This window comes from Ochotona curzoniae, unplaced genomic scaffold (genome assembly GCF_017591425.1).
Source record: "Ochotona curzoniae isolate NIBS_2020 unplaced genomic scaffold, NIBS_Ocur_1.0 contig_3622, whole genome shotgun sequence".
NCBI classification, from domain to species: Eukaryota; Metazoa; Chordata; class Mammalia; order Lagomorpha; family Ochotonidae; genus Ochotona; species Ochotona curzoniae.
In genome coordinates this window covers 21,300,508-21,328,072 of record NW_024465926.1, presented here as the reverse complement: position 1 = coordinate 21,328,072, position 27,565 = coordinate 21,300,508, and the positions used below count along the sequence as shown (strand labels likewise).

General features: G+C 55.7%; 2 protein-coding genes across 4 annotated transcripts in view; one reads left to right on the top strand and one right to left on the bottom strand.

Moving 5' to 3' along the window:
• Positions 1–23,022, top strand: part of GNAO1 (G protein subunit alpha o1) — a 153,858-nt gene extending 130,836 nt beyond the window's left edge. The window contains exons 5-9 of one of the 2 annotated variants that reach the window (XM_040982685.1): positions 3,745–3,873; positions 5,542–5,671; positions 18,424–18,577; positions 21,613–21,828; positions 22,686–23,022. In XM_040982685.1, the coding sequence (XP_040838619.1) occupies positions 3,745–3,873; positions 5,542–5,671; positions 18,424–18,577; positions 21,613–21,800 (601 nt within the window). In that variant the 3' untranslated portion in view covers positions 21,801–21,828; positions 22,686–23,022. Of the gene's footprint in view, positions 1–3,744; positions 3,874–5,541; positions 5,672–9,529; positions 9,684–11,528; positions 11,959–18,423; positions 18,578–21,612; positions 21,829–22,685 lie in introns of those variants that run through there. The other variant, XM_040982684.1, reaches the window with a different exon arrangement.
• Positions 23,023–25,649: 2,627 nt separating this feature from the next.
• The window catches only part of AMFR (autocrine motility factor receptor), a 40,968-nt gene continuing 39,052 nt past the window's right edge, over positions 25,650–27,565 (bottom strand). For both annotated transcript variants that reach the window (XM_040982682.1, XM_040982683.1), the window contains exon 14: positions 25,650–27,000. In XM_040982682.1, coding sequence (XP_040838616.1) covers positions 26,853–27,000 — 148 coding nt within the window. In that variant the 3' untranslated portion in view covers positions 25,650–26,852. The remainder of the gene's footprint in view (positions 27,001–27,565) is intronic.

Genomic DNA, 27,565 nt, shown 5'->3' with positions numbered 1-27,565 from the left:
GCCCTTCCATCGCTCTGCCCTTTCCGGCTACCTCTCCCCCTCCAACCCTCACACCCATTCTCCCTTTCTGCCTCCCCTCCGCGCTTCTCCTCCTCCTTTTCCCTTCCGCCCCAACTCCCTTCCCGCCAGCCTTCACTCCCATTCTCACTCTCCACCTCCCCTTCCACCCTTCTCATCTCCCTCCCTTTCCACGCCTCTCCTCCTCCTCTTCCACCGCCAGCCCTTCTACCCCTTTCCCCTCCACCTCTTTTTTCACCCCTCTTTCCCTCCTCCTTCACCTTTACCCTTCCCCCCTCTCCTCCTCCTCCAGCTCGTTGCTGATTGCAGGATTATTTTTAGTTCTGGTTACCATAACTTTCAGTAAAGGAACTTGAGCTGGTGTTTGTCAACTCTCCACCAAGGAAGCCGAGGAAATGTACCAACTTATCTCATCTCAGCTCCCTTCCATTTGCTGCACTGCCCAGGTTTAGGCAGGCTTACTCTGGCTTTCCACAGTTAGGTCTTCAGTGTCCAGCCTCCAAGAGAGGGGTCCATGGTAAGAAAGTGGGGATGCCCCAACAGCCAGGGCCAGAAAAAACATTTTTCTAAGACTTACTGATGTATGTGAATGGTGTAAGGAAAGAATGAAGAGAACCAGAGAGAGAGGAGAGTCATGTCCCAGAGGGCTGCAATAGCCAAGGCTTGGCCAGAACTTCATCCAGTCCCCTGCATGGCCAGCAGGCACTTCAACACTTAGACTGTGGTCCACCACTTTCCCAGACATCAACATGGAGAAGGGTCAGAACTGAAGGAGTTATAACATGGAATGCTAGTACCGCAGCAGCAGTCCAATTTGCTGCCTACAGTGCTGGCTCTGTCCGGAGGGTCTTAAATACAGTCCAGTGCTGGGATAGAAGGGAGATGGTGGGCCCGATGCGGTAAGCTGAGGTGCTCACCTTAGATGCGTCGGGATTCCATATGGGCACTGGTCTTAGTCATGGTCACCCCGCTTCCCATCCAGTCCCTGCTTGTGGCCTGGGAAAGCAGTCGAGGATGGCCCAAAGCCTTGGGATCCTGCACCCACGTGGGAAACCTGGAGGAAATTCCTGGCTCCTGGCTTCAGATCGGTGTAGCTCTGGCTGTTGCAGTCATTTGGGGAATGAATCAGCAGGCAGGATCTTCCTCTCTGTATATCTGACTTTGCAATAAAAATAAATCTTTTTTTTTAAAGGAGGTAGGTAGTGCCTGGCAATGCTGTCACATCACACACTTGCGGGGGCACTGTGTACCTCGTAAAGCCCACTCACCTTCGTCCCAATGCTGGGCCTTGCTAGGTGAGAGACCAGGGCTCAGAGGAGAGGGGGACAAGGCCTGGTCTAGCTGGGGTGCAGACTGCCTCTCGGTGCACCTGAGGCCTCAGTAAATGTGACCAGCTCGTGCTCCCGTAATAACCAGACCCAGGGATGCAGAGCAGAGTCCATCAGGGGCTGTACAGGGCAATTTCATGATTTTCCTGAGTCCAGCTTCCCGCTGAATTGTTCTTGCTTACTAGCCACACTTCTCCCCTCGCCCTGTCTGCTGCACCTCTCTGGACAGACTCCTCCTCCTCCTCTTCTTGTAGACCCCTAGCCAGTTGTACATCTCTGCCTCTTGTGTGTGCCTGCTCAGGCTCTAGGCCTTCTGCCTTACACTTTCCTGCCTAGCCTCAGCCTTTGCACCTGATACCGTCTCAGAGTGCCCACTGTTCCTGCCCATTTCCCCCAGGGGCCCAAGCTGTAGCTCTCACATTGCCTGTACCAGCCCTACACTCCCTCCTGTCCTGACTTCAATCTGCTCGTTTGGACATCTGAATTCACCCAAAACACCATATGCCGGTGGAATACCTGCTTCCTACCCTCCCCTTCATTCTAGCCCTGGAAGTGTGCTTACCTCTCCTCTTCCTCTCATTTCTCACCTCCAAGCTCCCTTTGCAAAGACCTGCATCATTGTCACCACTTCCCATTCCCTCCGCAGCTGCCACCGTGTCTGCTGCCATCCCCTCCCTCATGCAGGCTGGCAGCTGCCTCCTCGCTGAACCATCTCTGCCAGACAGCCTCCCTTGCGCTCCCACATCAGCCTAGTCCTTGCAATAACCTCAAGGGCCTGCGCCCACCCCTGATGCCTGCCATCTTCACCTCTGCCACCTGACTCCAGCTCAGCCAGGTCTCACCCCTGCCTGCCCCACCACATGTGCTTCCTGCCTCCCCATTCCCCAGCCTGGCCGCCCTTCAACCTGCCAGCCAGCTGCTCCTCCACTCCTGGCATGGCTCCCTCTACTGGGCCACTCACCATTCACCGCTGTCTGCCTCTCCATAGGCATCTGAGAAACCTTCTTTAAATGTTCTGTATTAGACAACAGGCCCTGGCGCAGTCATCCAGTTCTTTCCTCTGCCACGCTGTCATGCCTCCTCCCTGTTCATGTCACATGCATGCACATAGGCACAGGCCCTCCCACTGTAGGGTAGGTAGGCCCTGGGAAGGTAGGAGCCATATGGGGCTTGGTCTTCCCCATTGTCCCATCCCCAGCCTCCAGAGAAGTAGGGATCCAACTTTGCCACCTGGAGTACTTCATATAGCTCTTAATCTTGGCTCCCTGTCCGTGGCTATCTCCCTTTGTGAGGCTTGGCCAGCATGGTGTGAGACCAGATCTGAACTCCTTATCTGAAGGAGATTTGTCCAGTTGAAGTAGGAGGGGCAAGAGCAGTGACTGCCCAGGCCTGATGCTCAGCTGGAGATGACAGCAAGGTCATCCTCTCAAGGACCAGCGTAGCAGAGGCTGAGAGCGAAGCTTGCCCAGGCACTCACAGCCTAGTGGGAAGACGGTGGGGCAGCTGCAACTCACACGGCTATTCTGCAGCACCACCACAGAGGGCATGGCCAGGCTCATGAGAGTCTCAGGGGAACAGCCTGATTCCTAAGACCTGAGTCCTAACGAGCCCCTCATAGCATATCCCATGGGAAGGTGCACAGGCCCTCCGTAGACAGGAAATACGAAAATAGCCAGGGACGTTGGGGGCAGCTGGCCAGCGTGCAGCACTGAGCACAGGCCGCCCCTCCTGAAGAACCATCCCTACTTCCTAGTTATAAAAACAGTATATTTGCCTCGAGGAAACAAAGGGTAGAACCCAAGTCACACAGCTTACCTGTCACCTGTTCTGAGAGGCAGAGTGACAGAGAACTTCCACCCACTGGTTCACTCTCCAAATGCCCACCGCAGCTGGGGCGGACTCAGGCCAGGGCTAAGAGCCGGAAACTCGGTCCAGCAGATCTCCTGTGTGAGCAGCAGGTGTCCAGCTGATTGCCATGACCTGCTGCCTGGATGAACAGGAAGCTGGACCAGGGAGCAGAGTTGGGACACAAGCCCAGGCATGCTGGTATCTTTACTGCCATGCCAGATGCCCACCCCTTAGATTTTTTCAAATGAGAAAGTGTTGAGGCAGTATAGTTATAAACATGGTGGTCTTACTTGAAATTGACCTTGTCCAGTGTGCCTGAAACTGAGAGCATGGGGTCTAATTCTGAGATATTTTGAGAATGAGAAGTCAGGATCATACCATCCTCTTCATCAGTCACCCCTACCTTCTTGCATCACCATCACCACCACTGACCTGCAGTCAGCCCACAAGGGGCCCTGACTTAAGACAGGACTCAGGCAGTAGCTCACCTAGCAAACCCTAAGCCATCTTGCTGCTGGGCTCATAGTCCATTTTGTGTTGCCATCCCCAGCTACTTGGACAGCCTGGACCGGATTGGGGCCGCCGACTACCAGCCCACCGAGCAGGACATCCTCCGAACCAGGGTCAAAACCACTGGCATCGTGGAGACCCACTTCACGTTCAAGAACCTCCACTTCAGGTGAGGCCCAGGGAGGCGGCCGAGAGAGGGGCAGCCCCAGCCTAGGAGCGCCTGCCTTTGGAGCTGGCACACCAGAAGGGGCAGTTAGGAACCAGCACACCTATTTGGGTGCTTGTTTCAGGGCCTTTACTGAGGGTGTGAGTAGCAGAAAGGATCTGGACAGAGAAGGAGAGGAGGTAGCCCCTGGCGTGGGCAGTGGCTGGGGAGGAAGGGCAGACGGGTCACCCAAGGGGCCCTTTGTGGGGAGAGCTGGACACACCACAGCAATATCTGTGAGACCTCGGTGACCCATAGGCTTGGAACTGGAAGGGGCATAGGGACAGCTGACCATGTACTCCTGGTCAGGAGCAAGGCTTTCCCTGGACACAGCTGGACCCCGAACTCTTAAGTTCCTCAACAGGAGTGTGTGCTGCAGGCCCCAGACCCTCCTTTTAGGTCCCCAGTTGGGGTAACCCTCATGCCCCTATGTTACTTTCCAGGTTTTTTTCCTGGCTGTAAGTGGAGCAGAAAGAAAGAAAGGCCGAGAGAGAAGGGAAGAGCAAGGGCCTTACATAGGCAGATAGGCACAAAGCCCCCGCCCCCTGCCCTGCCTGGAATGGCTGGAGACCAGGACTCCTGCCAGCCCCTGCCCTCTCCTGTGCAGCTTAAAGAGCTGAGGCTCCGAGCTCTGGGCTCCATGCACACTGGCCACAGGAGCCCCAGCTAAGGAACACAGCCATGGACCAGTGGCCTGTGTGGTACCTCCCTTGCCTTCCCAGGCTCCCCAGTCTGTCCTGCTCAAAAGTACAGAAGGAGGGAACCAAGTTCTACCCTGCCCAACTGGCACATTTTCTAGAGGGTGCCAGGGGCTAATACTCCTTTACCCCTGGCAGGCAGGATTCCCGGAGGTGATGGTAGGACCAGATCCAGGCCTGTTTCCTTGCTCTAAGCCAGTGTGTTCTCTGCTGACCTCCTGTCCACACAGGGCCAGGGGCTTGCCCGCTGGCACCGTGCTGTACCAGCAGGCTCTCCAGGGTCCGCAAGTGGCAGGGCCCCTGCCCCAGGGGCTTAGAGTGTGTGCGTCTGACCTGTATTTCCAGCTCATAAGTCCCGCCTGCCCGCAGTCTCTTCCCCAAGCTCTGGGAGGTGGAGTCTGGAAGGAGGAGCCCAGGCTTCCATCTGCTTGAGAGGGTGCAGCAGAGCAGAGGCGAGCACTGGCCTGGTCAGCACGCAGGGCTGGCTCTGCCCAGGTTCCACCACGCTGACCCTCACTGCGAGCTTGGGCACATCCCTAGCCTCTCAGTGTCTCCCTTTCCCATCCTCATGGTGTGTGCGCAGAAGGGCAGAGTGTGAACCTGTCCTGGAAGGTGGATTTCTGAGACGTGTTTCCCAGGGGCCAGCCGAGGTGTACCCCCTCAGTAGCTTTGTTCATCTGCCAGGACAGGTCTTGCAGTCACAACATGTGAGTGTAGGCTGGTCTTGGGAGAGACCCCCAGGAGAGTGAGGGCTGTCCCCAGGCCAGGATGGATACAGAGAGTCCACCAATCAGCACTTGGAGCCCAGTCCCTCAGGAAGCATACAGCACGTGTCCCCCTCATCCTCCCCTCAGAGTGTACTCCCAACTTCACTGCCAGGCTTCCCCATTGCCCCTGCCCCTGCCACCCACCACTGTCCCTTTCTTCCCGGCAGGCTGTTTGACGTCGGGGGCCAGCGGTCTGAACGCAAGAAGTGGATCCACTGCTTTGAGGACGTCACGGCCATCATCTTCTGCGTCGCGCTCAGCGGCTACGACCAGGTGCTCCACGAAGATGAAACCACGGTGAGTGGCCCAGGCCCACTGAACACAGGGCAGCAAGAATGTGCCGGCAGCCCATCCCAAGGCCATACTGAGAAAACTAGCCACAGCCCGGGCCCACCCCACAGGTGCTCAGACTTTAGTTGCCCACAGTGGCTCTGGAGTCTGGAGAGCTACAGTGAGTGGGGGTCACCATGGGCAGGCCATGCCTGCTTGTTCTTTGAACTACATTGCCAGGACAAGCACCTGATGGTACCATTGCAGCAAAGTGGGTTAAGAGTTAATGTTGACCACCAGCACCTCTATAGAACTTGAGTCTTGGGCAGTAGGCACTCTTGTGTAAGCTGAGTAGCCACAGGAGCCAGAGCACAGTGAAGCCAATGGCAGGGTACAACTCATGTGGCCATCACAGTGTTGACCCCCCTCACAGGACACTAGCCAGAGCTGGTGGGCTGTGAGGGGTGGCGGCAAAAGTGTAACCTGAGTAACAGACTTGGCTCTGGGCCCCTTTTGGGGTCTCAGACCAGGCTCCACCTGCCATGTAGGCACCATGTTCACCCTGGGGCATCTCACCAGGCTTAATGAGCAAGGGATTTGGAGAGAGAGGCTGGCCCCCATGTGAGGCTCACCCCAGTTCTGCCACTTGCTAGCCAGCTGCCATGTGTAGGAAGCCCCCTTTTTGCTTTTGCCATGATCACCTGTGCAGGGGAGGTAATGGTAGTCTCACCTGTGTGTGTGCGTGCGTGCACGTGCGTGTGTGTGTGTGTTGAGGGAAGCAGCGGCACTGTTGGCAGTAGAAGAGGTAACACACCTGGCACTTGGAACTGTTTCTGGCAAAGTAGCGCCGTTGGTAATGGTTTTGTCGCCGGTAGTTGCTTGAATGGATCACTGAGCAGCCCCAATCTGGGCCGCACCACACAAAGCCGGGGCTACCCAGTGGTGCTGGAGTGAGGAGAGTGTACATCCTCAGGGACCACGCCCTGGCATCTGGCTTCTCCTTCCTTCCGGAGCATGCCGAGACCCTCTGGCCCACAGCATCTCAGGGTCAGCACTGAGGGTGTGAGCTGGAGCCTGCCACCATGCTGGGTGTTGCAGGCCTCTCTTGTCTCTCTGACTCTCAGTGTCCTCATCGGTCCTGGCCCTGCTGTTCCCACGGGGTTGCCGCCAAGATGGGATGGGCTTTGGTGTGGGTGTGAGCCGCCGTGTGTAGTACCGTGGTGAGGCAGAGCTGCCGTCTCGCAGGGCTACACAGTGATGAGGCATGTGGCAGATGGGGGCCTGGCCACCAGCCAGGTGGGTGATTCGGACCTGCACCATGTGCTGGCATGCCCCGAGTGGAGTTCCAGCCGCCGTTATTCTCAGCGTCTGCTGCTGGCAGTGGTGTCAGAGACACCAGCTTACCCCTTGCCCATGACCAGGGCAGAGTGGGGGACTGCTAAGGATTGGACACTGGGGTCCCAGCAGTGCGCAGTGACCGACCTCTCAGCACGTCGTTCTGCTCAGTGGGTTGACTGTGTAGATGGAAACCCTGCTCACCGACCCCTCAGCTGCCCTGGGATCTCAGCAGGTGATGCTGCCTTCAGCCTGGGCTTCAGAGACAGTGGAGGAGCTGCAGGGGTAGGACTGAGATGCCCTGCTCGCTGGAGCACTGCCTCTCCTCTGGGCCAAGCCTGCCTGTCAGGTGCACAAATAACTTAAACCTCCATGCTGTCCCGTCAGTCATTAGACTGGGCTGCTACTTGGCTCTGGAACATTGTATAGACACAAAGGAACATCTGGGTAGGGTCTCTGGGGAATGTGGGGGCAGAAAGAGGGGCCAGATTTAATCCTGTAGCAGCCTTCTCCATCTGCCCTTCCTCTCCAGGCCAGCCACCACCTGCACACTGAGCAGTGCCTCTATTCTGAGGCATTTCCACTCTGGTTTCCTCTGCATTTTCCTCTGCTTACCACTGCCACCCTCACCTCCTTCCTCCCTCCTTCCACAAGGGCTTGGTATAAGGAGGGTCGCGGAAGTAAAAGCATGTGATCAGCTCTTCCTGGGTCCCACCCGCCTCAAAGCTGGCTTCCATAGACCCTCCAGGGAGGGGAACTGGGTTACAACTTGACCACAGCCCACAGAAGTGACGCATTGCTGTGGTAGCAACAAGAGCCATGCCATCACGGTAGAACCAAGCAATACCTGTGTCCAGGGCTCATGTGTGCAGTCGGGCAGCTCAGGGCTGAGACACGGCTGGTCCAGGGTCTCGCACCAATCACCCCGAGACACTGTCCCATAGTGTCTGCTTCCCCTCCAGTTGAGTAATCACGAACAGTTGCCTCCCTTTCCCTCCTCCTCCTCTGTAACAGCAATGAGAACAGACCATCCCTGCAGGTGGTCAAGAGGACCTCAGAACTGACAGCCACAAGAGGTCCTGCCCATAGGCATCTGCTACTCCTCCTCTCTGTGCTGGAGCTGCAGGACAGGTTACAGGACCAGGAAGCTATGCCCAGGGCGACCAGCAATAGGCATCAGTGACCCAGCCCTTCAGCTTCCCTCATCCCATCAGCTCTGTACTTCCCTCTCTGCTCTGGGAAGGAGTTGGGATTGCTCACTGCCAAAGTGCAGGGAGGCAGCTCCCTCCTGGAGCTTGGCCAGGAGGGCCCCAGGGCTAGTGGCTGCTGCCTACTGGACCCCAGCCACCCTGCCTGCCACACCCTGGGAGCCCAAGACCTCATCCAGTCCTCGTACCGGCTCTCAGCACCCCCAGCTGGGCCTCAGGCGGCCACAACTTGACCACCACTATCGCCATCACCGCCTACGTGGGCCTAACCTTGCCAAACCAAGGCCTGAGGCATGAGCAGATGGGGAGAGACCCTCCGAGCCCAGCAGGTACGGAAGCACCTCCTTCCAGCAGAATTCACCACCTTCGAGTTGAAAGCAGCTGCTTCTCAGGGCATGCTGGGTGACTTTGCTGTGACTGCTGGCCCACCCAGCCCCACCCCTACAGTCCTCCCAAGCCCTGGAGCTGGGTCCATACTGTCTGCCCAGGGTCTTCCCTCTCTGGCCACATAGTCCTTGGTCCCAGGATGGCCTTGGCCTCTGTGAGCCAGCACAGGCCCCCCTCTGCCTGGGAAGACCTGGGCTTCCTGGCCCGAGATGGCTTGAACCCATTTCTCAGGGTTTCTTCCCTCTCTTTGTCTCGGCTCATGATCTGCCTCTGTTTTAATCTGGCTGTAGTCCCTCTTGGGCTTCTTCTGGCCCCTGTACTAAGAAATCAGCCTTGACAACTAGTGTCCCCCAAGCCTGAGCCTGAGAGTGGCCCTGCCATCCAACCAATTCACCCAGCTATACCAAGGCCACAGCAAGATCACCCCCGAGATGCTGTCCCCCCAGTGTCTGCTTCCAACTCTAGATTAATTCGAGGATCTTTTGGGTCCTTGGTTAATGTTTCTCAACTGAATGTGTGTTCCCTCCCAACCTCGCTGGCAAAACCAAATGATACCCCGGTAGAGAAATCTGCATGACCTGCGATTCTGCATAGACATGTCGATGGTGGTCTCAGCCCTGCCCTCTGCATGCATGGTGCATGCCCCCTCCCGGAACTGGAGCCTCTTCAGTGACCTCACCGTCCTGTCCCTGGGGCAGCTGTCTTTGGAAGGGGCTGGAAGAGGGCAGCAACGCAGTGACCCACCTGGCCCTGCTCCCCCCACCCTGCCTGCATATGTGATGAAGCAGGGACCACGTCCTGTCTGTCCTTGTGGGTCCTTCTGTCTCCATCCCTGGTGGTGTGTTCGGCCACCTTGATGGACCTTCCCTGCTTGTTCTGCTGTGTCCTTGGCATCCGTGGGGGGTCAGAGCCCTGCGTGCCACCGCCCCTCACTCGCCTCTCCGCTCTGTTGCAGAACCGCATGCACGAATCTCTGAAGCTTTTTGACAGCATCTGCAACAACAAGTGGTTCACAGACACGTCCATCATCTTGTTCCTGAACAAGAAAGACATATTTGAGGAGAAGATCAAGAAGTCCCCGCTAACCATCTGCTTTCCCGAGTACACAGGTAGAGCCCGTGCCCGGGGACAGCCCCTCCTGGCCACAGGACTCGCCAACGGAGCAGGCAGGCAGTCTTTCCAAGAATCCAGCTCAAAAAAGGGCTCACCATGCTGCCCTGGAATATGCTAGAGTGAGAGGCCAGGAGTGGCACGGGGGGCTTCCTGGCCGAGGTCACAGCTCCACTGCTCACAAGCTCTGTGACCACCACAGCCTCCCAAAGCTGAGCCCAGACCTCTGCAAACTTGAGATTGCCTATAAAGTAGGGCACCAAGACTATGGAGGGGTGATGAGCCCAGCCTCAACCCCAGCCCTGCCGCCCAGCAGTAGCTGTGAAGGTGTTATGACCTTACCTTGTTACTAGCTTACTCCACTGTTAGCCCTTAACTATTGCCATTGTGATCATGATAGGCCTGCAGGGTCAAATGACCTGTTGGTGGTGGCAGAGCCTCAAACACAGCAGGACTCCGTTCATTGCCCAGACTGGCGAGGCCAAGAACACAGCTCCACCAATGCTGCCATGCATTTACCTGACTGAGAGGCCGGTGGGTGGCCAAGAGGGAGCCATCCTGGATGCATGACAGCAGGCTTACAGCAGGGAAAGTCCCAAGTGATCACAAAGTCTTCGCAGAAGGCCAGGGCCTGACCACAGGTGTGTGGAAGGAGGGGTAGGGTATTCTCAGCCTGGTCGGCCTGTGAGCCCAGACTGCACAAAGTTGGGTGACTGTGGGTCACCAGGAGAGCTCTAGCTCCGTCTTCCCCAAGGTGGATTTGAGGCCAACTACCTTAGCGCTTCCATTCCTGCTCCCTTCCCCAAGAGGAACTGGTTGTCCCATGAGGCCAGCACTCCAGGATGAGCCAGCCTCCTCTGCAGCCATAATTGGCAGTCTGGGGATGCCACTCTGTCTGACCTGGCTTGTGGCCTGAAGGGCACAAGCAGGCAGAGTGGGGCAATCATCAGGGTTGCTCAGGAAAAGAGGGAACCTCCAACAGAGGGAGCCTGCCATGCCAAGCCTGTGGCCCCCTTACCTCCAGCCCTCTGGTTAGTCTTGGCGGCCTGCTCCAACCACACCCTCAGGCTCTGTGCTGAGCATCCTACTCCAGTGCCCCCACTTGCCCCCCTCTTTGGTGATCCGTGCGGCCCTGCCCACCCTGAGCCCACCCAGTGGAAGATGTGGGGGCTTCAGTGCAAAGTCAGGGACCTGTATGGTTTCACTCCCAGACACCCGTCTCCCTGGGTGTCATGTAGGAACAGACCCTAGTGGTACACGGGCAGCAGGTGAGTGAGCCATGAGTCTTAGAGTGCATGTGACAAGAGCAAAGGAACCAGGGGGTGAGAAGCGTGGAGGAGCCGAGGCCCTCCCTGAAGTCAGGCAGACCACAGATCCATGATCCCACCTGGCCCCACAGTGGGATAATGCCTGGCAGACATCATGGGAGGTGATGTGTGCCAGCTCTGCAGCTCATAGATTGGCAAGGGACCTGTGTGAGCACATGCTGGTGAACATCTCTGCACATGGAGTGTGGCAAGATGGGAGTCTGCAGCTGCAGTAGGCAGGCCTGCATAGAAGCAGAAGACAAGCATTTCATGAGGTTAACACAGACAAGGCGCCAAAAGGCCTGAGACCTTGCTTCTTTCACGATGTCTATGCTGGACCCGCCCATGGGCTGCATTATCCTGGCCACTGCTGCTGGCACTCAGTTCTCAGGTTTCCCCATCAGCTGTGTCCTTCCTGGTTGTCCAGCAGAGGCCCCGAGTGTCTGGTCCCCAACCCAGGGCCTGGCAGACACTCTAGCCAGGCCCCGCAGGTGCCTCACCTCACCTTACCCCCTCCCTACCTGTTTGCCCCCACAGGCCCCAGCGCCTTCACAGAAGCCGTGGCTTACATCCAGGCCCAGTACAAGAGCAAGAACAAGTCAGCTCACAAGGAGATCTACACCCACGTCACCTGCGCCACGGACACCAACAACATCCAGTTTGTCTTTGATGCCGTGACGGACGTCATCATCGCCAAAAACCTGCGGGGCTGCGGACTCTACTGAGCCGCAGCCATCCCACCCAGCCCATCACCTGGCCCCTCCCCGGACCCGTCCTCTGTCACCTCTCAGACCACTCTGTGCACTGGAGGAAAAAGGCCCCAGAGGCCCCCACTGGGGGAGGGGGCTGCCCTGACCTCTGCTCTCCAGCAGCATTGCGTTGTGTGGTAACAAGAGCTGGGCCAGGTGCAAGGAGCCTCACACCTCAGGCAGGGTACCTATGCGCAGGCTCCAGCCTCTGCTCCGTCTCAGTAGGGGCGAGGGGCGGGAGGCTGCTCTTGGGCCCAGGGTGGACCTTTCCTTGCGCTCGATGACTCACACCTGCAGAGCTGGGTTCTCTTCCTGCTGTCTGGGCTTCTGCAGGTAGCCGGGACGGCCCTGCGGCAGGTGCTGGTAGGTGGGAGGCAGGTGGTAGGCGCCGTCTCTCAAAGCCGTCTCCTTGTTCTGTGGTCAAGGGCAGCTCTACCATCCAAAGCCGGGTGGGGCTAGGACAACCTACTGGGGTCTTCAGTTGCCCTCGAAGGGCACAGGCCTTAGGAATGCCTCCCCCCCCCCCGCCGCCAACCCTCGCTCTTGGACCTTCTGCAGTTCCCCAACCCCAACACTTCCCAGGCCTGGAAACACTTCTCAGACAGCCTCAGTGCAAAGGCAGGTGGCAGGAGAGGTCAAGCAGCACACCTGGACAGAAGCTGGGGAGGGGAGCGAGGGTGAGGCCAAACCTGTGTGCTGCATGGCAGTGTCTGGGAGAAACCCACCTTTCTTCAGTCATCCAGGGGTACTTTTCCTTTCCCATTTGCCAACTCAGAACTGCAGGGGCAGACAGAGGCCTTTGGCCTGGGCTTCTATAGTGTCCCCAGGAAGGGGTGGACCAGGCCCCTATGACCAGTGTGCCTGTTCCACCCCAGCTTGGAGTGAGGAAATGAAGAAGCCCCAGGAGCAACTGGTAGGAAGTGACCAGTGATCTGAGGTATGAGTTGGGTGGGGCTGCTCCAACTGGTACCCCACCCCACTCAGGGTGTCCTATGAACTCTTGGAGTGGACTTCACCATGCAGGTCTCTTGGCAGAAGGAAACAGAATGGCTTCCTTGGTGACTCTTGTTGGTTCCCATAGGCCTAGTACTCTAAGTGGCCAGGGAGACCTGGGGCAGGGATGGTGGGTACCTCCCTGGCCTGCCTGGCAGACAGGCTTTGGAAGCTACCCCATGAGCCCAGGTCTGCTTGCATTCGTTTCAACGCCGTCGTGTTACAGATCTCTCACCAGATGCCAGGACATGGCTGAGGGGAACCCCCAAGTGTGGTCAGTTTTGCCTCAAGCTTGGCCACAAGCAGCAACCCCAGATTCCAATGACAGGGGTGCTGCCCAAGCCTCCGCCTCCAAAGCCATCATCCTTGAGGTGGAAAGCATTAGTCCTGCAGCCTAGGGCTCACCCTCCACCTTGGCCAGAGCACAGGACTGGAGGCAGCCTGAAGGTAGCCCTTCCTGTCCTATAGCATTGGGAGGTGTCAAGGCAGGGTCTTCCTGGCGCCTCTTCTTGCTCTGTTTCTTGTGCTGCTCTTATGATGTACAGGGGACTCCTGTACATCATGTTCCCCCCTCCACATCCTGTACCATAGCACTGTACCATAGCTTGGGGGCATGGGTGATCAGGTGAACGGCTGAGGGTGACTGAGTTCTGGCTCCGTCGAGGATGTATGTGGCCGGGATGGGAGTGGGCAGGGGAGATGCTATAAGGGACCAGATGTGGTTGGACATCTCATCTAGAAGCCTTGTGTGAGTCTCCAGGGGACCAAAGGCAGCTTTGCCAAATCCGTGAAAACTGCACTGCCACACAGCTGCCTGTGGACCAGTGCGTGCCTTGCACCGACTGCCAGAACCCATACTGATGAAGAACTCACAGGACCTCTGGCCCAGCTGGAGGGGCAGAGTACCAGGAACCCAGCAAGGGCCTCTGTGAGAACCCTACCCAAGGAGTCTGCCTAGCCCAAGCAGAAAGCACAATCCCAGCCCCTCATCAGCAGCCTTGGCATTGTGGCCCTGGGAACACCTTCCACGGAAACTTTCACGGCCCACTGTCCCACTGTCCCTTCTCCCCAGCTGGCCATAGTAGAGCTCAAGAGCCTGTAGTGGTGGTGGGCAGAGCCCATTCAGAAGACTGGAGAGGCAGCCCTGCCACCCAACCCCCTTCCTGCATGCAGGCTCCCACCACTGTTAGAAACTGGGACCACCCTGCCCTGCAAGTGCTGCCCTGGGCATCAGGTGCCTCCTCTACCCCATAACCAGATGGCCTGTGGATTTCAAAGTCACCCAGGCCCTTCCTATCTACCCTCCAGAGCCCTGCAGCAGAGGCATGGCACCCGCCCCCACCCAGCAGCTGACTCTGAGCTTGCCCTTATCTCTAGCCTGTGTCCTGCCCACCTGTTGCTCCTCAGCCCTCTTGGCGGGTAAGCCCAACACAGCCCGGGAGGGTGGTCTAACAAGCCCTGTGGGACCCTCTGCTCTTCCCTGGGCTTTCAGGCACAGCTTGGCAGGTCTCAGGACTCAAGACCTGGGCACAGGCCTGAACCAAAGGCAAGCAACTTGCAGGGAGCCCCCACTCCCCATGTAAGGCCAGGGCCCACAGAAAGTGGGGTCCTAGCAGCCTGGGACACAGGGCCTGGGCATGAACTGCTGCTGGAAGGCGAATGGCAGAGCCGCCACCGCTTCAGCAAGAAGAGTCCTGAACCACACAAACTCCAGTCCAGCCAGGGAAGGAGGTCCCAGCCAGGCTTTTGGCAGGGAAGGGACAGCTTGTTTAAGGCAGAAAGAATCTCCAGTCTGCAGCTTCAGACCCTGTCAGCCAGAGAGAGAGGAGCTGTCCCCAGAAGGGAAGCACTCGCCCCCAGGCCCAGCAGCAGCAGCAGCCTACATATACCCTGGCCAGCAGCCCCAGCCCACTCCTCATGGCCTCTGCTGCCCTCCCACCTTCCGCTCTTGGTCTGCTCTACACCTGCTGCTTCTGACGTGCCCCACGCCATTCCCACTCACCTGCGGCCTCTCTGCCCTCCTGCCTGAGCATGGGCACAGGTGGGCTTGGGTAACCCACTCCCTCCTCTTAGATGCAGTGGCCTCACCTCCCAAACCCTGCTGCTGCCACCCACCTTGTATTAACTCATTTTGTAAGAGAGTGACTTGTTGGTTTAATAAATCTCTAGTAATTGTAATAATTTATTGGCTACCATAATGTGTTTATTAGTCACCTACTATTAATAAAAAGTACCAGCCGTTTCTAGCGTGAGTGTGATGTGTTGTGTCAGTGCCAAAGGAGACTGCGCCATGGGGCATGCTCATGACCTGCACTCATGGGCAGCCTGGAGGATGAGCACCATCTTGCAGGCAAAGCCGCCATCCTAGCTCTCAGGCTTGGAGAGGCAGGAGGCAGATCTGTCCCCCAGCACAATTGATGCTGGCCTTGACGTACTCCGGGCAATGCACTGGCACCACCATCCCAGCAGCCTGAGCAGATGGCAGATGGGGGAGACAATCCAGGGGGGTTCCCTGTGGCTCTGTGGGAAGGCAACAGTGACAGAGTGACTGGCTGTAGGCTGGCTGTGACCCCCGCCTTCTTTTCAATGCTAACTCCGCCGTCTTGGATGTTCTTTGCTGCCTGTTTCCTCCTGGGGGGCTTGGTTGGGGGACAGCTGTAGTCTCAAATCAGGCAGTGAGTCCCGATCTGTGCAGTGTGCTAGGAGGCAAACCTCGGGGGCATGGAAGAGGTCTGGGGGCCTGGGCTCACGGTCCCCACCCCACATACACACATTTCACAGCAGCTCCTTCCTCGCATCCCTCCCTAAGTCTCCAGGGATCACTGCCCGCCCCGAGGCCCTAGCCCTGGAAAAGCAGCTCTGACAATTTGTCCTCTGCTCCCCTGGCCTCCTTCTGTGCTCTGTGCTGTGCCCGTGACCACAGACCCATTGATGTGTGTGCCTAGACAGTGAGCTCACGGAGAGCAGAAGCCAGGCTCTCCTGCGATTCTTGCAGGAAACAGGAGTGTGTGTGAGGAGGGTTCACCCATGATGTGCCCAGGCTACATGTTCTACCACATGTGCCAGTGCCTGCACCATAGCAGTGCTGGACCCAGGTGCAGTGAAACCTGGAGCTTTCTGGCTGGACATTCTAGCTCCTTGTTGAGCAGCTGTGGGATGCAGTGCCTCTGTTGTACCAGGAGCCTTTTCCCCATTGACTCCTTGCGGTCTCAGTGTCTCACTGCCAGCCAGCCCCCACTAGGTAGTCCAGTGAGCCCATGCCCCCCCAAGCCTGTTCTTGTGCGTCTCTGACAGTGTGGCCTAGGACAGACAGTTCTTGGGTGGGAGATTGCAAAGGGCCAGGAAGAGTTTCTGAGGGCTTGAGAAGGAAGTCTGCTGGTTGAGGGCAGTAGTTCCAGGAAGGAGATGATGTGAGTTTGCTAAAGTCATTGGATGGAATTGAAGGCCACCATTGGCCATGGATGGCAGGGGTACAGCAGGACCATTCCCGTGGTCTGCATTCCCTTCACCGTCCCTTCTACCAGCTTCCTGCAGCTAATAAGCAGGAGGGGCCAGGGCCCAGAATAGAGGATGCACAAAAATCCAAAACAGACCAAAAAAGGGAAGTAAACACACAAATTATCCCACAAACAAAGGAAGTAATAGAGACCAGAGTACCAGGAATCAAAATCAAAAGAATGCATCTCCGATATGGGATAAAAGTAGACAAAAAAGTATTAGACCTTTTACCATCGCCTGTACCAGTAGTATCACGATCCATGTAAAGAGCAGGAAATTGGAGTCATTTCTTTTGCATCTCTAATCTTAATTGATTCTTCTCTCATGCTGTTCTTTACTGGTATGGCTAGATGTTCGTTTTGCTTGTCTTAAAAAATGGCCCTTGTGTGTTGCAAGTAGTAGTTTTTTAACTTCAATTCCATTTATTTTTGTGGTAATTGCTATCATTTCATGCTTCCTGCTCATTTCCTTTTTAATAAGTCCTTGAGAGGCATTATTAGATCATCTATTTGAGACATCTCAAATGTTTGTAAGTACCTGATGTTATAAGTATCCGTTTCAATACTGTTTGGCTACATCTCATGAGTTTTGATATTTTGTTTTTGTTGTCTTCTTCAGTGCCACGTGGGTCATGCAGTAGCATCATTTTCTTCAGGAAGGTTTTTTATTTTCTTTTTCATCACTTTAGTGACACGTTGTTCATTCTGTAACATGTCATTTAACTTGATGTTGCTGTAAATTTACTATTCTTCCTATTGTGGGTTTTGTTTTCTGGCTTTTTACTTAAGGGATGTTTAGTAAAAGTGTAACAGAGACTGTCATGTCCAGAGGTGAGGATACAATGCAATGTGCATCTCCACGCCTGAATCAAGGATGGACTCCTGTAACAATGAGATACTAGACTCTGTCATTATCCATACCTGTAATGTCAGGATACCGTTAACTAGCGGAACGATGGACTTACGACTGTTCATAAAGGACTACACTTTGTAATAATAAAAGGGCAACCAGGGGGGGAGGGTGGGAGGGTGGGCAGAGGGAAATCCCAGAGCCTAACAAACTGCATCATAAAATAAAAATAGAAGCCACACAGCACCTTCAGCCATCCCTGGCACCTGATTGGGGTTTTTTGAAAGGCCACAGGTTGCTGACATGGCCTGCAGAAACCTATTGCCTTTGTTCTAGAGCTGGCCCAGAGCCAGGCACAAGTTTCTGCATCTTGGGGTCCTTTTGGGATCACTTCAGTGTTCTTCAAAAGACAGTGACACAGAGAGGTAGAGAACTGGGCTCAGCGCTGGCCCAGAGCTATCTCAGTAGCCACTGGTGGTCACCTTACCATCTTCCTTTGGACAGAAGGAAAGGCTGTAGCACTCATGGCAACATTTCCCCTGGCTCCTGCTAGCTGAGCAAGATGAGTTTATCTCCCAGGAAGTGAGTCCCAAGAGCACACACACTGACGCTTCTCTTCCCTATTTACTCGTTTCTGTCTGCTTCCACTGAGTTACCACCAGGCTGGGGATTCAGACAAGTTCCCAAGGCTTGGGCAGGGCTCTTAGGGAAAATAAGTGGCCACTACTTCTCTCACTTGCTCTGGCAGCTAGTTCCCAGAGGCGACCACCCCTCTGCATAGCCAGGAATAGGTGACAAGTTAATGCGTTGCCTCCTATCCTCTCCCCCGAGAGTAGCACAGATCAGTCAGGACCTGGTGTGGCTTCCCTCAGACCACTCCCAGATGAAGCTCCCCACTCCGCACCTTGGGCCCAGGTGACAGGAAGACCCCAAACCCAGCTCAGCTTTGCAGCTCCAGCACCACCACTACCATGCATGGAGGCACATGTACACAAACGCGTGCGTGCACACCTCACACACAGGAGGAGCCCTCTCACGGCCAGTTATTCTGCCCCAGGGGGCCAGGCTCTGTTCCCTGCTTGGTCTCAGCCATGGACCCTGAGGTGTTCTGAGATGCTATGTGGCAGCTCTCCCTGACCCCCACCCGCCGTGCTCAGCCATCAGCCTCTGGAGGAGCCTGGGGCTGGGGCCCAGGAGCCACCCCTGCAGGAGCTGCTGACTGCTGAATAGCCTGGTCCTTGCTGTCTCACACCTAACTCTCTCTTTCTCTTTCCCGGTCTCTGTGTCTCTCCCCTGACCTACTGTCTGTCTTGCTCTCCCTCCCTCCGTGCCTGGGGCTACAGAACCGCATGCACGAGTCTCTTATGCTCTTCGACTCCATCTGCAACAACAAGTTCTTCATCGATACCTCCATCATTCTCTTCCTCAACAAGAAAGATCTCTTTGGAGAGAAGATTAAGAAGTCACCTTTGACCATCTGCTTTCCTGAGTACACAGGTGGGTGTCACGGTAGCCCGATGCTGCAGGAGGCCCCACCCCTGACAGGGACCATGGTCTCCTCCAGAGGGCGCAAACAGGAACCCCATGGCCTGTGGGCTCAGGGACCTGGCTGCTCATCCGCCACTGCCTGGGCCAACACAGGAGCCCTTCCTGGGAGCCAGCCCTTAGCATGGTGGGCAGGAGCGCCCCACCAGAGCCATTGACCTCAGAGTGGTGAGGGCAGGGATCATGGGCAGGACAGGATCACAGGAGTCCCCTTCCTTTTTCTTCAAACAGCGCCCTGACCCAGCAGGGAGCCTCCCCTCACCCCTCCCACAGCTGCTGCTGAAACGCACTTTGCGTGCAATTAGAAATGTGGCGACAAGGCCCACAAGTGGGGCCTGGGCTGCATTTGAGCCTGCACCTGCTTGCTCTACCACTTTGCTTGCCTCTGTGTGCAGACAGCTCAGGCCTGGCCCAGCAGCCTATTCCTGCCCGTAACCTATACCAGCACCACCATTCTGCCTGTTCCTCCCTCCACCAGTCCCATCCTGCATGCCCTCTCTCTGCATGCCCCTTGGCTGTTTCCCCAGATCAAACCACTCCTATCTACTGCAAGCCTCTTCTATCCTCACCTCCCTCCCTTCTGTCTTTGTTGGGGGCTCTTCTCTGATCCAGCCAGGAGGGAAGGTGGCCACTGTGTGACAAGCTGTGGAAGGCCACAGCCCTATTCCTCTGGGGCCTTGAGAGCTCTTGGGAGCACCTGGGACAGGGGTCCCTTTGTGTGCTGAGAAGAGGGCCAGCACCTTGCAGTGGAGGGGTGAGTCCTGCACTGCCTACAGGTGAAGGCACAGGTGGGTTCATCCCGGAGCACATCACTGACAGCCCTGGAGTAGCACAATGGCACAGCGTCAGGTCCCAGGGCCACACATGTTCCCAGGGCCAACCAGAAGGCAACCAAAGTGCAGAACAGGTGGCCACAGGCCCCCCTACCCTTCTCTGCTGCTGGGAAGAGTCACGTGAAGAAACTCCTTCACTGGCTTAGCTCCAAGCCAGACTCTGTCCTGCTGCATCGTGCTGCCCATGTCCCGGTGCAGAGAGAATGTGGGGCCTCAACCCATCTGGTGATTCAACAGCAGGAGCCAGGTCCTCAGTAGGCACTACAACAGCCTCTGGAGCCAGACCTCCAGCAGCTTGGGCAAGAAGCCTTGTTTCTGGAGAGGTGGGTGCTCAGTCCCTGTCATTTGTGTTCATCAGAGAGTAGAGACTTCAGAAGGGGGACTGACCATGGAGCAGGTACAGAGGAGCACAGGTGGACAGCACAGGCCCACTGACCTATCCCATGGCTGAGGAAGGCCCTAGCTGTGGGCAGTGCCCAGCTGCAACCCATGCCCACTGACCATTCCCAGTCCCAGCAGGGCCCTCCCAATCCCCACCCCCAAGCACTGTGGTGACAGGAAGGGGCCAAGCAACCTCGCTCATGGGGGCCCACCCCCAGGGTCCTGCCTCAGCAGTGTAGCCCTGAACTTGAGTTGGGATGTGACCCGAGGAGGTGCCCTCTTCATGCTGCACAGAGTGGGCCTTAGACTCCCAGGGACAGTCTGTCTGAATCAGGCCATCTCAGCTCCCTGGGGCCTTTAGAGGGTCCGGGTTAACATAAATTGTATGTAGTCACCCTTGTAGTGGTCCATCGGGTGCAGGCCTGTGGAGATCGCAGAGCAAGTAGAAGGGGAGGGACTGAGTAAGGGAGCATGTGTGTCGCCACGGGGCTGGGCTGGGCTGGGGAAGGACCCTGCAGGCACGTTGTACCATGTTGTCTTCTATTTCAGCTCTCTGGACAGGAAGCTCCTGGATAGGATCTGCCTCAACCACTGTCCCATCTCTGACAGCCTAGCCAATGGCCTGTCCTCCCCTCCCCCAAGGAATGCCACACCCCTCTCCTTAGCCCTCACACTGGCTCCTCATTGGCCTGGAGGCCAGTACCTCAGTCGCCCTATCTGGAGAGGAAAGGGGCTTCATGGTGCAGGCGCGTTCCAGCAGCCCAAACCGGGACCTTTCATGGGGCCACATGAGCAGAGGAAGGGATGGCCCAACACATCAAGAGTCACATCATCTCAGGTTCTGGCAGTGCAGAGGAAATGGGGTGCCTTCCAGGTGTTGGGCCATCCTGCACTTCGGTGTGTGGGGGTTATAGCTGATGGCAGCACTGCCCTGACATCTGTCCCACCCAACCGCAGCCAGAATCAGGGGAGACTGCGAGCCTCAAGGAACTGGCAGGGGCCATGGGAGGCCTGGTTGGTGTCACACACACTGATAGCCCCATCAACATTCCACATCCTGGCCCTTCACCCAAATAGAAAGGCCCCTGACCTCACCAAGTGACCTCTGGCTGAGGGAACAGGTGCTCACTGGGCCCTGGGACACCTGACAGGGTTGCCACCAGCCAGAATCCCCATGAGGTCTTTGTTTCTTAGAACCAGCAGGATCAGTTTAGACCACAGGGAGGTGCCTCGGCCTGCTCATCCAGAAACCAGGGGCCAAGTCTGGCTGGAGCCTTCCCTAGGCTCTTGGGAAAGTGCAATGGAAAAGCAGAGGGAAAGAAAAATCAAAGCTCAGACAAATGGCTAAGACTTCTACAATTCTTTTTTTGTTTGCTTATTTGAAAGCTAGAGTGACAGAAAGATCTTTGATTTGCTGGTTCACACCCAGATAGCCGCAACAGCCAGGGGCACCACTTGGGGCTCCCATGTGGGTGCAGGGGCCTAGGCCATTAGTAATGAGCTGGATCTGAAGTGGGAGCAGCCTGAACACATACTTGCACCCATATAAGAAGCCAGCATCACAGGTGGAGGCCTAACATGCTATACCACAACACGCCCCCCCCTTTTCCACTTAAAATGTGGCTCCGCCCTGGAGAAGGAATGTCCAGCAATTCACGCCTTCCTCCTGACTGTTCCCTACACTGTCCACCACCTACTTGTCAGCCCTGGGTCCTCAGCCCCAGGTGCCTGCAGCGCTCACAGGACGTGTCCCACTCCTCTGTCTCGTTGCAGGCCCCAATACCTATGAAGATGCAGCTGCCTACATCCAAGCACAATTTGAAAGCAAAAACCGCTCACCCAACAAGGAAATCTACTGTCACATGACTTGTGCCACAGACACGAATAACATCCAGGTTGTATTCGACGCCGTCACCGACATCATCATTGCCAACAACCTCCGGGGCTGCGGCTTGTACTGACCTCTTGTCCTGTATAGCAACCTATTTGGTAATGATCCCAGCAATCACAGAACCGCTTGCGTGCACACACACACGCCCCCCCACTCACAGATGCAAGTTGGTTAATAAGCATTGCAGAGGCGTAACCACACACCCACACACTCATTCACACAATCCCTGTTAAACAGCTTCTCAATTTGTACTAGAAAGAACGCGGACAGGACTGACCACCCTCCCGCAGCACCCGGAGCTTCTCCCTGGGACACCCACTCCCTCACCGTGATGGGGCCTAGACTAGGAGGCCGTCCTTGAGACAGACATGCTCCGGGGTCTAGCCCCTAGCACCCCTTCCAGGGAGCAGGGCGAGGACAGGGACAGGCTGGCCTTGGCTGCCTGGCTCTTGGTGCACTCCCAGTTCTGTGTCGCTCCCATGCATACTCCACAACCCCTTTCAGAAATGGCCGATGTCCTCAGCCCCTGTGCCCTGTGTCCCCAAGCAGCAGAAAGGTTCCAGGACACACTCCCTCTCTCTTTCTCTTGGGGAGTGGCGCTGGTTGATGATCTAGATGATTTAGAAGAAGCCTGTGCTGCAATCCACCCACTGTCTCCTGAGTTTTCTTTATTCTCGTGATGGAGGCCAGACCGGACAACAGGGAGGCGTGGGTTTTCCCCTCCTGAGGTGGCAGGGGGAGGCAGCGCCACCCTCCCAGGGCATGTGGGCAGGAGGGAAGGGCCAGCCCCAGGATCCCAGAGCTGGGGCACCCCAAGGGGCCTGGGCACGGGTGCTGCCCTGTGCTCACCCTGCCCTCGCTCAGCCACAGGGAGAGTGCGGTTCGGTGTTTTGGTTGGTTGGTCGGTTTGCACACGGACAACGGTCAGACGGCCCCCTTGTCTCTCTCTCTGCAGACTGCTTCCCGGACTCTGTGCTGTTGACGTTGATCTCCTGGTAGCATGACCTTTTGGCCTTTGTAAGACACACAGCCTTTCTGTATCAAGCCCCCCGTCTCACCCCGACCCCAGAGTGACTGACGGCTGTGTATTTCTGTAGAATGCTGTAGAATCTGGTTTTAGTTGAGTCTTTACATTTAGAATTTGAAAGGAAAAACAAACAAAAGTAACACTTATCATGTGCTTTGTAGCATAAAAAAAAGGAAAATATTACCATTTCATGCATATTTCCTTTTTTTCCTTTTGAAATCCACATGCGCATCTGCACCCACACCTGTCCCTTCCCGCGTCAAGGCAGGGCCCACAGTGCACCTGCAGAGTGGTCCCTGGGGCCGGCCAGGTTCAGGCCACAGGCCTCGTCGCTGCCTGGCAGGAATCCGGCTTGGCTGGCGGCTGGCGGCTCCAACCCCACGCTTCCTGCAGGTTTGTAGAGAAAAAGCACAGCTCTCACTGGCCAGTAGCTGCCAAAAAAAAAAAATCTCACGTGAAGGGCAGCCCTCCACCCCAGCCTTCCCATGCCCCCTCTACAAACGCCCTTGGCGACTTTGTTCCCGTGTTTCTGTCCTGCTGAGCACCATGCCCCACCTGTGCCGCGGTCCGGTTTTCCTTTGCCGCTTCAGACTTTGCCCCCCCCCAGTCACAGCCCTCCCCCACAACTCTTCCCCGCACCCTCCCCCCACGAGCTTCTCCTTCCTTTCAGTGACCTGCGTTTGCTCTTTCTCATGTGGGGATGTTTGTGTTGCAGTTAAAAAGAACAAGAAGATAATTTTTAAATATCACCAAATGGGGGAAAAATTAAAAAAAAAAAAAGATGGAATGTAGTGTTTACATTAAAGCCACCATTTTCATGAGCAGTCCCTATGTCATTTCTACTGACTCGGACCCAGCCCGCATACCTGTCCATGGGTTCACTTTTCAGACTTCATATTTGCTGAAGACCAGTCACAGCCATTTCAAATAAAGAGGAGGCAAGAAGATACAATACACACACACACACACACACACAATTAAAAATACAGGAAAAAAAAAACTTGAAAAAAAGAAAAAAAAAAAGAGAAAAAACAGCCCACGGGTCTTTCTAAGCCTTTCTATTCCCAATCGGTGAGGTTTCTGTGCTATCTTCCACACTGCCAGTCTACTTCTCTGACAATGGAAATCCCTGTGTCGCTCAATAAAGAGAATGTTTGTCTGTAAGCCTCCGTCTCCCCTCTGCCTTCACAGCCTGGTCTCTGGGTGGCAGCACCCACAGGAGGCGGGAGGGGTGTGCACCTGCTGAGAGCTGCGAATCCTCCCGCTGCCTGCTGCTCAGGGCCAGGCAGAAGGGGACGGGGGAGGGCAGGGAAGGGCAGGACAGGGCTAGAGTCCTTGTCTGCTGCCAGTGGGCTTCTTCCAACTCCTCCTCACCCTTGGCTGATCTGGTTTGAGGTTTGGGGAGCTGGGAGTGGGGGGATAGCCTAACCCCAATCTGCTAGTATAGAATGCCACTGCTACCAGAACCAGGAGCTCCAGCGTTGAAGATGGGTGATCCCCACAGTGGGTGTTCTCTGCCTGAGCCCTTGGGCATCCGGGGGTGGGGTCAGAGGCACTCCTTGGTCAGTGCTGCACTAGGAAAGCAAAGCTTTAGAAACGGGACCTGGGCAAGCAAGGTGTCAGGAGTAAGTACTCCAGGGGATGAAGCAGACACCATTCTGGTTTTCACTGCTGAAGGCCAAGTTCCAGCAGCTTTTTGAGTGTGGAGCACAGGGGTCTGAAGGGCACCAGCTCTCCAGGCCACGCCTCTCCCCATGCCACTCCCACCAGCGGCCTCATTCCGGGCAGAAGGAGGCAAACCTGCACTACAGCTGTCACCTGACTTCCAACACTGGTGCTGGAGGACAGAGCCCAAAGAGGAAGACCAGGAACCTTGTCTCTGGATATACACAGCCCTTCCAAATTCCCTGCAAAGGAGCCAAACTGGGCTCTCACCAACCCTCTGGTGAGTTTTGTAGATAAAACCAACATGCTGCTTTGCCGCCTTATCTTTCTTCAACCATGAAGGGGAAAGGCCAAATGAGAACAAGCAGAGTGGGGCACAGTGCTCCAGACCCCAACATGAGCCAGCTCTCCCCACCTCCGGAGTGATAACGACTCCATTTCACATACACACTCTGGGACTCCTCTCCCACAGCAGCCCCAGTGGGAAACCGAGAGGGATGCAGCACTCCACCCATACAAACCAGCACCCATAAGAGCCTCAAAATTCTTAGAAACAGAACTACAACCCACACTACAAGGACACACACAAAGGGAGTACAAGGGCAGGGAACCCACCCCCTCCACCAACTGCCTCTGCCCTCAGCCCATGCCAGCTGCATCTCAGTGCTGCAAGCAGGAGCCTGGGAGACTTCAGGGCAGACTCCCTGGTCACTGTAAGCCCCATAAAACATCCTTCCCCCACCCCAGCACTGCCACGGCGTGGTGCTTCATGGTTCCCACACCCTCTAACAGCTTCCCTTCTACAACTTCATCAGCGGCAGAATGTGCGATTAGTGGCGTCCATCCCTAACGGGTGTGCCACACACAGAACAACAGAATCCGAGAAAGCAAAGTGGTCACTTCTCCCCACTTACCTTTTGAAAGATACTTTAAAAATTGAAATACTAGCATGAGGGGAAGAAAAACCCAGCTCTGCTTTCCTCTAATCAGATACCAGGAAAATCCAACCCCCCAACTCCAAAGACCCCTAGCCAAAGTGGTCCTTACAAAATCAGATTCAGTGTTGACCACCGTGAAAGCAGCTACCTCTCTCCCAGCCACACACAACACACCAGAAGAGTTTGCCTTTTATTATTATTATTCTTTTACAATGAAAACAAACAGCTATGCTCTCAGCAAAAAAAAAAATCTTAAAAATCAAAGAGATATACTAACAGCATTTCAAGGTAAGGCTTTTGAAAGATTTATTGAAATAAATTACGCCTGCCTAAATATTTGTCTACCATCCTTTTCTCAATTGTCAACATTCTAAAAACTTTGTTATGTAAAATACATTTAACTTTGCCAATCGTTTTAGATAATACTGGATTCTTCCCATAAGGACTACCATAGAACTATGCTTTCAAACATTAAAAAATCCAATGGGACATAAAACTGAACTATGTAACCTATGATTGTGTGTTTCAAATCCGAGAACTGCCATGAGGAAATTAAAGATTCAAGACCCGGGTCTGCTCCAAGGTGTGTGGATTCAACTTTTCACCTTTCTAGGTCTCACTAAACAACTGGAAAGAAGTTACTAGAATCAAGGGCTCTGGAGAAGAAAGGAATCCTTAGTTCTTCAGGAAAGCCCTCCTAAATGCACCCCCATAGCCAGGCCCATGCCTTCTCCAAACACCAAACTCATAGGCTTTGGCATTGCCCAGTGTGCTTGATCGAAGCTTGCTGTGTCCCCCTGTCCCATGTTCAGAGTGACACGGGATGCGGAGGGCAGAGGGACACAGGTCCACTTAGGACTTGCGGGAGCACCAGAGTTAACGGAAATAAAGCCAGCCGGGAACCGGGGCTCAGCAAGTCCCGATGTGGTGGGACAGAAGAAAGTCACCTTCTCACACTCTGGAGACCAGGGCCTGCCCCTCCTCCGCTCCAGGCAGCCAACCCGGGAGTTTCCCAAAATGACCTGCGAGCTCCAGGGGCCAGGAGCCCAGGGCCAGGCCTCCTCACTGTGACAGCTGCTGACTGTGATGCCAAGCCGGCTCATGCTGTGCGTTTCCCTGCTGCTCCTGCAGCCTGCCCACAACAGGCGGCTTCCTGCCCAATGGGGAGCAAAGGACGACGAAGGCCCATATGGCAGGCAGGGGGTTGATCACTTCCTCCTGACCTTTCCCCACCCCCAAGAAGTCCAGTCAACGCCAGAAGACATCGTGCCTACAGTTACAATGTGCAGTGTTTTTAAGGGGCAGAGAAATGTCACATAGAAAGTATTACAAAGAAGGATTAAATCTGTCAGCTGTCCAAACACTAGTAAGACCACATGCTTTGTACAGCGGCAATGCAGTCGGGCCCATGGCGACGGGCGGCACTGGGCAGGCCTCTTCCGGTCGGGCACAGGCTCAGAAGGCGGTGGCCGAGGATGGCATGGCGGCAGCGCTAGGAGGGCTGCTGCTTCTGGAGCCTTCGCTCGGCGGCAGCAGCCAGCATCCTCCGCCGCAGGGCCACGGGGTCAGAGGACGGGACTTCAGGGGCCAGAAAGCTCTCTGCAGCTGTGTCCTCTTCAGAGCTTTTGTTTAGGAAGCGCCTACAAAACAAACACAGTCACAAGAAAGACGGGCCCTGGTGCACAGGCAGGCTGCCTCGGCTGCAGCTGCCGACAAGGCCACGGAGCCCTGAAGAGGGGACCATGTCTCTGCATGGGTGGCAAATCCCTCTGCTATCCAGCCCACCCTGCCAACACCATCAGGACACAGAGCCAACCTGAGTGAACCCCACTGGCACTGGCCCCCAGCACTGAAAGAAACCTCCTTACAACTTCTCATAGACTGCCGTGCCCGCTGCAGTGGTGGCCCAGATGGGAGGGCTGCACTCACAATCATGTTTAGTCACTAGGCAAGAAGGGTGCCTTGGGACCTGGACATCAGGCCCAGGCCAGTGCTGACTCCTAGGCCTCAGCTTCTTCTGCTACAGGTCTTCCAAATGGGTCGAATAATGCAGACCCGTAAGAGTGGTTCTAAGCATTAAAATGCAGGACACAGTGGATACTGGGACACAGACGGCTGTCCATGCTGGTGTCTGAAGTCGTCCACAGGGACATCTGGCTGCCCAGCCCAGCACACATGTAGTCAGACTAAGCTTTGCCAGAGCAA